This window comes from Rhamphochromis longiceps, linkage group LG16 (genome assembly GCF_057381845.1).
Source record: "Rhamphochromis longiceps isolate RC_006_pf linkage group LG16, R_longiceps_female_GT1.1, whole genome shotgun sequence".
Classification (NCBI taxonomy): Eukaryota; Metazoa; Chordata; class Actinopteri; order Cichliformes; family Cichlidae; genus Rhamphochromis; species Rhamphochromis longiceps.
Genome location: NC_140572.1, coordinates 22,325,206 through 22,337,921, shown reverse-complemented (window position 1 = coordinate 22,337,921; position 12,716 = coordinate 22,325,206). Strand labels below are relative to the sequence as shown.

The window sequence follows — 12,716 nt, the reverse complement described above, 5'->3', positions numbered from 1 at the left end:
CATCTGCTTTACGCCTTGAGTGTGAAATCTGTAACAGCAACTGATTCCCTGATCTGTGGATCTCGGTGCAATGTTGGATAAGGTGTTCAGTTACATTATCATAGAATTGGTTTGACCTTGACAGTAAATCTACATTCACTGGCTACTTTATTAGGTACACTTGTCCAACTGCTCAGTCAAGCAAATATCTAGTCAGCCAATCACATGGCTGCAGTTCAATGCATTTGGGTATGTAAACATGGTGAAGGCGGCTTACTGAAGTTCAAACCGAGCATCAGAATGGAGATGAAAGGCGAACGTGAATGTGGCATGGTTAACGGTGCCAGACAGGCTGGTCTGAGTTTTTCAGAAACTGCTGATCTGCTGGGATTCTCCCACACAACCATCTGGCTGTGTGGGAGTGGTCCAAAAAAACAGAAACTATCCAGTGAGCAGCAGTTCTCTAGGTGGAAATGCCTTATTGATGTCAGAGGTCAAGGGGAAAATGCCAAGACTGCTTTGAGCTGATAGGAAGGCAACAGTAACTCAAATAACCAAGTGTTACAACCAAGGTATGCAGAAGAGCACACCGATCTGGTACAGCAGCAGAAGACCACACGAGATGCTACTCATTTCAGCAAAGAACAGAAAACTGAGTCTATAATGCAAAATTGGACAATAGAAGAAAAGAAAAACTTACATTTCTGCTGTGACCTTCAAGTGGAAGGATCAGAATTTGTAGTAATGGATCTATCCAGATCACAAAGACCAAATCACCCTAAACTGGTTTCTTGAATATGAAAGCATCCAAGTAAACCCATCTGGGATGTAGTGGAACAAGAGATTCTCATCATGGATGTGTAGCCAAAAACACTGCAGCGATTATGTGATGCTATCATGTCAATATGGGCCAGAATCTGTTAAGGATGTAATGTGTAAAAATACCAAGACTGAACTAGACTTCTAGCATGCCTATTGAAATTGCTCAGATAACGCACAGCTTACTGGCAAATTAGCAAATAACACTAACATAGTGTAGTAACTGTTCCAATACTCACAGATTAAGTGAATACTTTGAAGCTGAGGTGACTGAGTGGAATTCAGGTGATCGTAATATAAGAAGTATTCATCCACTGGGGAATAAGAACAACATGTCTATTCAGCAGTTTTGCGTGATCCTTAGCTTGAATAAGAAGCACGCCGTGGTTTAATCTAAACCTGTATGTACTGTTGATGTTATTAGTTATTAGGAAAGAAAAAGTATTGCAGTAAAAACCGCATATGGAAAGCGAATTAAAATGCATAGAGATTAAGAGGTTTGTATTTAATTAATTCAGGATTTGCCTCAGCAGGTAGACTTTTAACAGGGGCTGTGGCTGTAATGGACAAAGTGAAGTGAAGGCAGGAGAGGACAGACTGCAGTCCTCAGTGGCTCATTATAGTGAGAGAGGAAGACCAGCAGTAGGAGTGCAATATGATAGAAAGAGAGAGAGAGATGGTATGTGTCTGAATTTCTAATGTTTTGCTAAATCAGAATCAGATTAGATGTATTCCATATAAGGTTGTACCTGATGCTATTCTAGCAGAAAGGTTTGGCCCGATGGATTTGAACTCCTTCATTCATTCACAGGAATGAACATAACTCTCCTCCACTCTGCCTTCATCATCCCTTCCCCCACATGCCAACTGCTAAATGCATGCTGCAATAACACTCTTCACGGACAAAATCTGCAGAGCTTCCACCAGCCATCAGCAAACATAAGCATCAAAACATCAGTACACACGGTGTCGGCGTATGTTAGCCCGAGGAACGCAAGGCCAGACGGCAGTCTGTCCTCCTGCCCCACTGAATCTAAACCAAAACGACTTTATCTTCAATCTTCTGCTTTTTTTGGAATTAAACAAAAACGATGGACTAGATTTTAGTCATGTTTCAGGAGGCCAGTCTACCGCTGTCCAGGTTTTTGCAGCCAGACTTTATCAGCATCAACACAAGTGTTCACAGCCAGAGTGCTAACTAGGCCACAGCATGGTATGCGACCCATGAGAAGGCTCTGTGGCCCCTTTTTGTTTCTCAACCATCTGATACTCTGCCCGCTGAGGTGGAAACTTACCCCTCTCAAACAGAGGAACGGGAACTGAAGCCTTCAGTATCAGTAACAGGGTGAGGTTAGACATTTTATGTTTTCTTAAAGAGACGCCCCCCCCAAAAAAATTCCTGCCTTGAATCACTTTGACAATAAAATCATCTGAGATGAGTTGCCTCTTCCTGAACAATGCTGCATGTTCCTGTTGTGAAATAAAAAACTGGATAATTGCTTGACAGATGTGTTTTGTAGACCATGCAGCTATCTCACTTCACTGCTGCGGGGAAGAGATTAACATCAGCACAGTGTGTACAAAGTTGACATATGTCTTCTGTATCTCAGGGATAGTTGGGTTGCGACTTGGTGAAACAAATTGTAATTACTGCTGAAAGAAAGCAACTCGCTTCAGGCAACTAAATGTGCTTTAAAATTGCTTTACCTCAACTCCAGTAAAAACTCCTTTCTAAGGTTTTAAAGGTCTCCCTCATGCTGCTAAATCTGGTTCTGACTCATTGGGCCGTGGACTTGGAGCCTTTGGTGTCCTGTGAGGACGTGGGCAGCTGGTGCTTTGAGTCCTGTGGAGTGTGGAATGGGGACTCTGTGAACTGGGCTCGTTCAAGTGGATGCTTGACCTGATTGGGATGTGGGGAGTTTGGAGGCCGGATGAAGTGAGCTTTCGGTTCTTTGTCACAATTCTCGAGTAATTCGTGAACCAATTTTGCTGTGGGGTGGAGTAAACTGTCCTGCTGTGGGAGACTGCTGCCATCAGGGAGTGCCACTGGTAAGAGGAGCTGCATAAGAACCATTAGAAATGCGATAGATGTCAAAATAATACCCATGTGAACCCCAATCACCCAAGATTTCCCAGTTAAACATTGCAATGTAATGAGATAAATAATATTATTAAATTCCAATGATTTTAATGTTGTGACTGATCAGTGTATACACTGCTTGGCAATTCGAAAATAATAAAGTAACCTTTTGTTTTTAGAAGCTCAACATACTCACTGAACTATATGTACATAGTAAATAAATAGATGTGTGTGTATGTATATGTGTCTATACATATCTATATATATATTTTTTATTTTATTTTATTTTATAATAGATCTTTCCACCCTGAATGCAAGCCAGTGACTGAGATAAATATCTTCTCTGTTGATACCTCTGGGCAAAAAACAACATTCAGGCCACAGAGCTTTTTATCTCAAGTACTGACTTGTGACAAAGGATATAATGTGTGTTAAATTGAGCATGAATAAAGCTTTCTGTTAGCGAGAGCCTTTTGTTACCCTCCCCTGATTCGCAGCCTCAGCTTGTTTCAGGCCAGCTTGGCGAGAAAACGTTGCAAACTCACCATCACAACCGCTCAGCTACATAATGAAGGACATTTTAGGGCCTTGCAAAAAGGGTCACTTACATATATTTCTTGTAGTGCACAGTATTTAGTCGTTTAATGTTCTTTTTCACCACCGAAGATCCAAAGTGTCAGCGTGTGTACTCCTTGGCGGTTAGAGTAGTGTTAAACACAGCTTTGGGACACTGAAACGTCATAAAAAATGTATTAAACTCTGAGGTTGAGATCACCTTTGTAAGCGGAGTTTCCCATTGCAGGTTTTCCACAGATTGCAAGCCCTGAAGCGGACTAAAAAAAAAAATCCCTTCCACTCCTGCTCTAGACTCATATCAAATTTAAGCATCACCGGCTGGATGATATTGCAGTTGACAAACTAGCGTGAGAAAAACTAGTACAAAAAAAAAAAAGTAGACATAAACAAGTGTGCAATTAAACAGGATTTCACTGGGAGAACCTAGTGAGCGTTAAGTATTAGAAGAACATATGACACCTCTAGAAAGATTAAGAGTCATGCACTGCCTAAGGAACTGCATTTACCCACACTGCCTTGGGAAACAGCCAAAAGGACACAGCCACCCTGCAATGCACACGCACTAACTGTCAGTAAAGCTCAGCAACTTCACTGCCGGGGTCAATTCATACACATTAAACAGGTCCTGTGTGGCTGCTGCTGTATCTGTTTCCCTCCATCACTACTTTTCACTATCTACTCATCTCGCTCCACTGTTTTGGGAGGAAACGCTTCTGGTCGCAGAATGTAGCTCGTTGTTCTACTCTATCCTCAGACAAATACCAGTATTTTCTCTTTCTCCTCTACACAATGAACATATGTTTTTACTTTTTTTTTTTTTTTTGCATTTTAAGCATTGTGACCAGATAGTAGAAGGCACTTAGCAATTAGTGTCTAATTTTAGCACATCCGCCTTCGCATACTGTGTCCAAATTTAGAGCCATGTGATGAGAACGTTAATCCTCTAAATCCTAAAGTCAAGAATGGAATTCGAATGGGAGCTCAAACAAGACAAATAAGATATATTCTTGTCTCTCTCGTCTGTACCTATCTGCTTTCATTAAATTATCTAAGATAACACCAGTGTTTGGAAAGCTTTAAGAACAGGGATGCTTTGCTCTGCTTCTCTCTCTTGGTCTCGTTCAGTCGTGCAACATCATAGCATGGGCATGAACTCTCCATGAGTGAGCTGTAGAATCGTGCATCCTTTCCTTGTCATCCAAGGGCGGCATAAAATATTTCCAAGGACCACCTCTGGCCCGTGAGCTGCGTTTTGAGAACCCTGGCAGCAGAAGAATAATTGTGGTGTAGTAATAGCGACAGCTGTAGAGCAGATTTGAAACACTTTGGGAGATTAGGAAAGAGTGAGCAGAAATTGAATAACCCACAATAAACTGGAGGAACCCTGACATTACTAAGATCCATCCAGTTTCATTCAACATGCAGTTACCATGCCAACCTGTTACCAGACTGCAGCTGGAATCGGGGAAATGCTTCTTGGCCACGGTGCGATAATGAAAAGTCCTGTTCAACAACAAGAAAAACGATAATGACTCACCGAGATGTCGAAAAGCTCCTCTGTGTCATCCAGCATACGGACCCTGACGGTGACGTGTCGTCCGGGGGGCATGGCCGGAGGTCTGTGCCCGGGATCTAACGTACTGATGCCAAGGGTCTCCGGAGCTCCGAGGCGCTGCCCTGCGCCAGAGGAGATTGTGTCTGGGTCTGGCTCTGCCATGGTGTGCTGCACTGCTCACTGCTCAGCCTGCATCAAGGGCAAGACAGAAGTCAAGCACAGAAAAACATATTCAACCTAAAGGGTAAAAATCTGAAACTCCCGTCTCACAGCGTCAGCGATGTATGTGCAGTACAGCCCAATGTCTGCATCGGCTCCCAGAGGACGGGCTGCACGACCTTTCATGTCACACAAAACACAGTAATTGCAAATGCAGTATTTGCACTCGCTGCTAATGGCTGATAATTGTTGCCAGTGGGAGACCCAATTAATCTAAAAAAAGAGTGAGGCAAGTTCTTGCTTTCAAAGCACAAATCAGGCAGCCCTAATTTGATTTAACAAATGAATCATGAGGCTAGAGTGTAAAAATCAAAGAGCCGGTAGAATGACAGTTGATTTGGGGAAGAAGTAGAATAAACCCAGAGTAATAGGAATTAACCGAAAACACTCCAGATGATGAAATAACTATATTGGATCGGTTATCAATAAACTGCAGGTTTAAAGTAGAGATAACAGATAACGTACATCGATTTCTTTCCACTTACCCAATTCAGCTGTCATTGGGCAAGCAGGGAAAGAGATGGGGTACACCTCGGACAAGTCACTAGCCAATCAGAGCTAACACAAAGACAGGCAACTGTTCACTCCCACATCCACCAATTAACATAACACGAATGCCTTTTGGCTGCGGGAAGAAGCCCATGATGGCAAAGGGAAAACATCCAATTCGTGCAACCAGGCTCTTTCCAATCCATAACTAATAGATGAATGGCTTCAACAGGCCACAGAAAGTAACTAACATGACAAATATAAATGATGGGTACCATCGCTACAAAGCATCCAGTGCTGGAGGTTTACATCCAAAACCAGAAAGAGCTGAGGTGCATCTGGAATGTGGGAAAATCTGCAGTATCACTCAGTCAATGACTCTCCCAGATGGCTGAATGTTTTGGACAAAGTCATGGATTCATTTCGGGTTGACACTTGATCAGGCCACTATCCCCCCCCCCCCCCCATTCCCCACCCCGCCACCATGTATCTACAGCCAGATCCCCTTAGGCCCTGCTGTCCTGCTTAATTCTCTCTTCATTACACATTCCAGCAGGCTGATGTCATCCCGAGACCTCACCGAGTGGTTCGTCAGAGCACCGAGGCCACTGGGCAGTTGTTCAGCCGCAGCAGAGGTGAACGACTGGTGCCAAGTTTAAGCTGAGAGCTGAATAAGGCATTTCAAAGGAGTGGATAATGTAATCCAGTAGAGTGTGTGGAGAATATAGCCCGAGGACAGTGGACACTGTAAATTCTGTGCGATGATGGTGTAGGGATCGATGGCTAGTAGGTCTGCTGACTGTAATTTTATTTTTTTAATTGATGATTGCTGACTGATTGAAAAATCAGTCGGCTGGGTGATAGAAAACTGTGACAAGCGACCAAAGATAAACAGATATTATTTACAAGAAAGAGAAAGGAAACAAGAAAACAGGAAAAAGGCAGTTTTACTTGAGGAATGACTGATTGAATAGGAAACCAATTTTCTGTCAAGTGATTGTTAAGGCTGTCAAGGCCATTCTGTCCAGATGTATTGTGGTAAAAGGCTAAAAAAGTAAAGGACACTTTGTAATGCAATTAATCAGGAAAGTTCATCTTTGAGTTCTCTGTTATAAGACTTTGGGGACCATGTTGTATCATTTTCACCTGCCTGTACACTGTCATCACAGCGCAGTGGGTGAGAGATGTTGCTGTATTCCAGTTAAAGTGCACGCTCCCTTGGGCTGATCAAAAACAGACCTAAAAGCTGCCACCGGGGCAGTCTGAATGGAAACGAGCATATTTTCCCCTAATCAAGCCCAGTTCTTTTTTTCACTTGATCCGAGTGGCTGTCACCGCTCGGTGGCCCTGGCTCTTGATTATTGGCAAGCGTATTATGTCAACTCTGTAAATTCATGGCTTGCATGACCTGCACATGCACGCCACGTAACCGGACACTCTTCAAACAAGGCACCAGTGAAACAGAGGGCAGTGAAAGAGTAGACTCTGATTATTTCAGTCAGCACGTACCCTCCCCTGCACCAAGCATCATGAATCAACCAGTCATGACTCCGGGTCTGTGCGCCTCTCTGAATAGGTAACACAGGACCAAACAAACACAAAAACAGGCAGTAGTACAGATGGCCTTGTTCCCAGGGCTAGAAAGTGACACAAAGCGTACTCGTCCAGCATACAATGCAAAAAGGGACATTTGCAGACCCCTGAGTGTTTCTCAGGGTAAACCTCCCTGCCTTTGAACTTGTTTGCTTGAAATTCCACACAAGCCTGTAATGTTTAGCTGTGACTGCTGGCTTATTGAGAGTCCAGCGTTGTAACAGTGGCTCCTCTGTGCGCAGAGGCACGCAGGGGCCCCTAGATGAAGTCCACAACTGCACAGCTGGAATCCTTTAATGACAGCTGAATGGCCAGAGGCTGTCTACCTGAGAGAAGCTGCATAACAAAAAAACAGAGCTCAATTTCTTCTGTGTTTCGCAATCGACACTGATACATGGGTGTGGCTGGCATTGCCTGAAAGGCTTTAAGTTCTTACTGTACTGCTGGCAATGTGACATGTCCATTAAGTGAAAGGAATGACAACCAACAGGATACGTGTAACTAAGGGATATGCAAAAGAGTCTCAATAACTCGAATGCTACAGTCACTGTAGACTCAGCTCATGGAGTCTGAAGTGTGGTCACACCATAAATATAATGTAGGTTAATAGAGCAGGCTGCTGTAATCCTCGGGACATTATCAGCCAGTACAGTACATGTGACATTAACGCATTGCTCGGACCCACCTGGACAGCCTCTGGAAACTGCTAAATGCACACACCCCGGCACTGTTTGATCTTTGCAATCTTTTAAATGTCACAGAGCGTGCATGGATCGTCTCAGAGAAACGGAACCCCCAACGACTGCGGCGTCTGCACATACTGCTAAGGTATATCTGTGCAATGCAAGCCACACTGCAGGGACAGAAAGGACAGTCCCTAGCAACATAGAAGGATTTTTCACACGGAGTGATAGTTATTCCCCACCTTCGAAATCCAGCATCACGAAACAACACGGGAAAGATACTCCCAAGACTTAACCCTAATCTCCTCAAACAAGTTGAATCACTTCCCTTAAAGAGCACAGTGAGAGAGAGGACTCGGGCTGCACGATTCTTACCCCCGTGTCTCGAAATGCGGGCTTGTCCACACGAAAGTATTTCCCTGCTGAAGGGGAAGACTACATCCACGTCCGGAAAAATTGGGGGAAAATGAATCCCAGATGAGTTTTAGACACAGCTCGCAGCGATCAGGAGGCTTCCAGCGGTCGCCATGGCGGACGACTGAGTGAGTGAGCCGGGGAGAGACGGGATTACATTGAACCGAGCGACGGATCCACTCCTGCTGAATTCACTCAGACAATGAAGGAGGTGCAGCAGCACCTCCACCTTCCGAACAGCAGCTGCACACCGAGGAGCAACAGCACCACCCAGCGGCAGCTGCTGTAAAACAAAACAAAACACTGCATTCAAACTTTAGAAGTTAAGATAAGACTTACATTTACCAAGAGAGTGCGAAAACATCCTTAAATGTATTATTTTCTTCACAGTCGGTGATACGGGTAACCCACTGGCGTTGTACCACTATAGCTATAGCTACACTATGGTTACAATATGGTTATAGTGGCGCTATAGTGTAACTATTGCTTAAGTAACAAAAGTTGTACTATAGTGACATTATAGATAGTTACATCATGTAGTTACATTATTTTTATATAAAATAGTTGCACTATAGTTACACTGCAGTGGTCCTATAGTTACAGTAGTTACACTATAGTGGCGCAAACCACTTTGGTAAACCAAGGTCACGTTTGTGGAAACGTTAGAGGACCAGCAGGGAAGCTTTAGGGAGCAATCCCGGAAGTTACCTCGAAGGTTACTGCTTAATGGGTATGTGCTGTATTATATTTCCACTTTAAAGTTGTTGTGATTTCAAACTCACTGTTTTCTTCCTTATGTGTGTTATACAGTTGTTTATGTATTTGCCTCAGGCACCAGGAAAATTGAAAGGGTAAACAATCACAAGAATTTAAAAAAGAAGAAGAAAAAAGCAGTACTAAGCAATGTCAGCATGTATTGAAACAGGTACTCTTTTGTTAAATAAAAAGTGGAAGTGGTAATGTCCTACCCTCTGTTTCCTCCCGGTTGTGTGTACTGTGTGTGGTCTGCTCACTTACTATCTTATTTTTGGAAATAGAGAGTCACTGATCTAAGGACAGAGGTTGGTCGTGCAACAGCATCCATGCAACAGCATCCATGCAACAGCATCCTCTAGAGTTTGCCAGAGACTCTTAGCTCAAGGACATTTCTGTAAGGCAATGTTCTCTTTTATCAAACTACTGTATTCTGCATCACCTATGTAAAAACCAAAACCCTGCAGTTTACCTGAGGTCCAGATAAGTTTGCCATAAAGTGAAATGCAGACGAAATACAAAAGGCCATAATCATGGACACATGTTTGGAAACCCCCCCATTAATCCTTCAGTGAATGCATAACAGTGTGTGTAAGGATGTAAACTGAAAATGAGTCAAAGGTGTAGTTGTGTCACCATCAAAAACAAAGAAAAAGATGCTAAGATATTAACTTGGCATCATGCTGATTTCCTTGTGTCCAAGTTCAGATTTTATTCAGTTTCTGTGATATCCAAGCAGAGATCTGCAATGCTAATGCATTTCTGAACTCTTCTACTACTTTGTTAAACTCATGGCATGTATTCAGAACAAATGTTATTTAAACCAGACAATATCAAAAAAGGCATTAGGCAGGTCTTTGGACAAACAGCCTCTGAGAGATGTCCAGTCCAGCGATCGCCAAGTGGTGTATTGCCTGGGATTGTTTAATTGTAGGGGTTTTTGCTTTAATACTGTGGTGTCTTTACACTGCAATACTGTAACATGCTTTAAAGTGTGAATCTGCACTATAAAATCAAATCTAATCATGAGAGCAACTGACAAAAAAACTGATGATCAAGCCCACAATTTTTCAGGCAGAACAAAAACATCAGTTTTTGTGTCATAGCAATATAAGTGATGCCAGGTCTCTCTTGGAAATGAGATTTTTAATCTCAATGAGATTTTTTTTACCTGGATAAATAAAGGAATAATAAGCAGTGGTCTCATCTTTGTCATCCCTATAAAAACTGCTTGGCCTAACTACTGTAGTAAATGCTAGTGCACCCAGTAGTATCACTGATAAATTACTTGGCCAGTGGTCCCTGAAAGTGTCCAGCGATGATACTAACAAGCCAACTACCACTGACTTTGTGACTCTAATAATGACGGACAAGTCAGATTAAGAGAAACCTCTGGTTTAATCAGTCGGTTTATGAACAGTCGATTGCTCACATTATGTAATCATTGCCAACTGTTCACTGCCTTGTATGCCCTCCTTCCCTCTCTTTTTATGCAGAGTGGCCTGGGGCTTTGGCTTGGGCCCGGGCCTCCACATCGCCCACGCCTCTGTGTATGCTATTGGGTCCAGGGACAGAGATAAAAGGCAAGGACTGCGGTGAACGACCAAAACAGTTTTTTCTTCTCCTTGCCTCTTTTTCATGTCTGCTGCTCGCCCACCTTCTCATTGGCAGGAAAGGAAGTCTCCTACGCTTTAGCGGTGTGGGACTGAAGATGGAGAAATTACACTTGGTGTCTTGGCAGCTTCAGAGGCTCTCTGGAGGCACCGTGTTGGAACTGAGGCAAAGATTAACATTTCGGCAAGAGCGTGAAAACAAGCGAGAAAGAATAAACAGACCAGAGACAATGCTGCTTTGGATTAGTTATGTAAGCAATCAAGATTTGGGGCCATGTTCTTAGTGATCTCTTATCCAGTTATGCAATAGCAAATGAAATCATTAAGTCAACTTATAGTCACTGCTGGGTGGGGAAACACTGCACACAAAAGTTTTACATAATATCTATTCATTATATGACAATTTTTCATTCAGCCGACTTTACATTTGACTGGTTTCCCGGAATGCTAATAAAAAAAAAAAAAACATATACTGGGAAAATGAAAACAAATATGTCACATCTAGGTTCAAATGGGGTCATGCACATATGTTGTTAGTAGCCCTTATATCAAGATCTTATGGATAAACTGGATCTACCAAATAAAAGTGATGTAACAATACGAGCCTCCCACCCACTGATAGACATAAATACCTGCATCATCCTCAACCAGCTGTACAAAAAATGTATGCATAAGCAGCTGCAGTAAAATAAATAATAAGTGCTTAATCAGAGCAGAAAAGTGCTATATAAGGATCACTTCATTACACATTTGCAGTTAGAAGAAGCCTGAACAAGGATGGCTTGTTTGGAAGCGTTGTCAGGAAAAACGTTCTTCTCTCTAAAAAGAAGTCTTCTGGAAAAATGTCCTTTGTACAGACAAGACCAAAGTGGAGATGTTTGGTCACGATGCACAGCATGATGTTTGCAAGAGAACAGAATGAAGGTGTTGCAGTGGCCCAGTTAAAGTCCAGACCTCAACCTGACCAAAATACCTTAAGAGAGCTGTGCATAAATGAATCCACTCAAGAGTGATCCAAAATACTTCCACAACAATGTGGAAAGCAATCACTTCAAGTTATTGCTGCAACGGTGGTTCTACAATCATGGAGTACTTAGTTTTTCAAAGAACTGTGTGTACGTTTTATCACAGGACTGTGTGTACATATATCATTAAGATTTGTAAAGACAAGTGAAGAGATCATTCACAACAGGATAGAATGCTGTACAAATTGGCACTCTGATAAGACACGGTGTGAATTTACCATGTAAGTCTTAAATTAGTATCAAGTTAAAGCTTGTAGATACAACTTAAACTTTTGTGTTTGCAGGTAAGTCCTTTAAACAAAAGAACTCATAATGGCCTTCAGGAGGCATAGACAGGTCCACTCCTCTCTAATTATAAATGGGGAATGGGTGGAATCTGTCTTCAATATCAGGTTTCTGGGCGCCCACATCTCCGCTGACATCAACTGGATCCACACCATTAATGCCCTGGTAAAGAAGGCCCAGCAGTGTTCTGAGGAAGAATAACCTTGAAGCTGCTGCTGGCCTTCTGCTGCTCCTCAGTGGAGAGCGTGCTCTCCTAGTGCCTGGGTGTTTAGTACACAGGGGCCACTACTAAGAACAGGAGGGTAATTTAACACTGCCCCAAAAATCATTGGCTGCTGTCTGCCACTTCTGGAGGACATCGTCAGATCCTCATTAGAGGGTGAGGTGCAGGACACCCTGAGGCACTGCCCCTCTAGTCAGTGCCTTAGGGCAATCAGGTCCTACACCTCCAGGCTCACAAAAAACTTCTTCCCCTGGGCCATTCCCACTGTCAACAAACACTGTGCCTCCACCCTCACCCCTGCCCCCTCATCTCACCAATCTGATCCATGGTCTGCGTAACTCCCATCACTCAGACCACTCACACACGCACTCTGTTCTGACCAACTCTTCTTCTTTGCAATACTTCAAAGC

General features: G+C 43.0%; 1 protein-coding gene across 2 annotated transcripts in view; it reads right to left on the bottom strand.

Moving 5' to 3' along the window:
* The window catches only part of LOC146651095 (FERM, ARHGEF and pleckstrin domain-containing protein 1), a 60,242-nt gene extending 51,612 nt beyond the window's left edge, over positions 1–8,630 (bottom strand). The window contains exons 1-2 of one of the 2 annotated variants that reach the window (XM_085383854.1): positions 8,369–8,630; positions 4,992–5,198 (exon numbers count right to left, since the gene is read on the bottom strand). In XM_085383854.1, coding sequence (XP_085239980.1) covers positions 4,992–5,171 — 180 coding nt within the window. In that variant the 5' untranslated portion in view covers positions 5,172–5,198; positions 8,369–8,630. The remainder of the gene's footprint in view (positions 1–4,991; positions 5,199–8,368) is intronic. The other variant, XM_085383855.1, reaches the window with a different exon arrangement.
* Between the last annotated feature and the right edge of the window lie 4,086 nt (positions 8,631–12,716).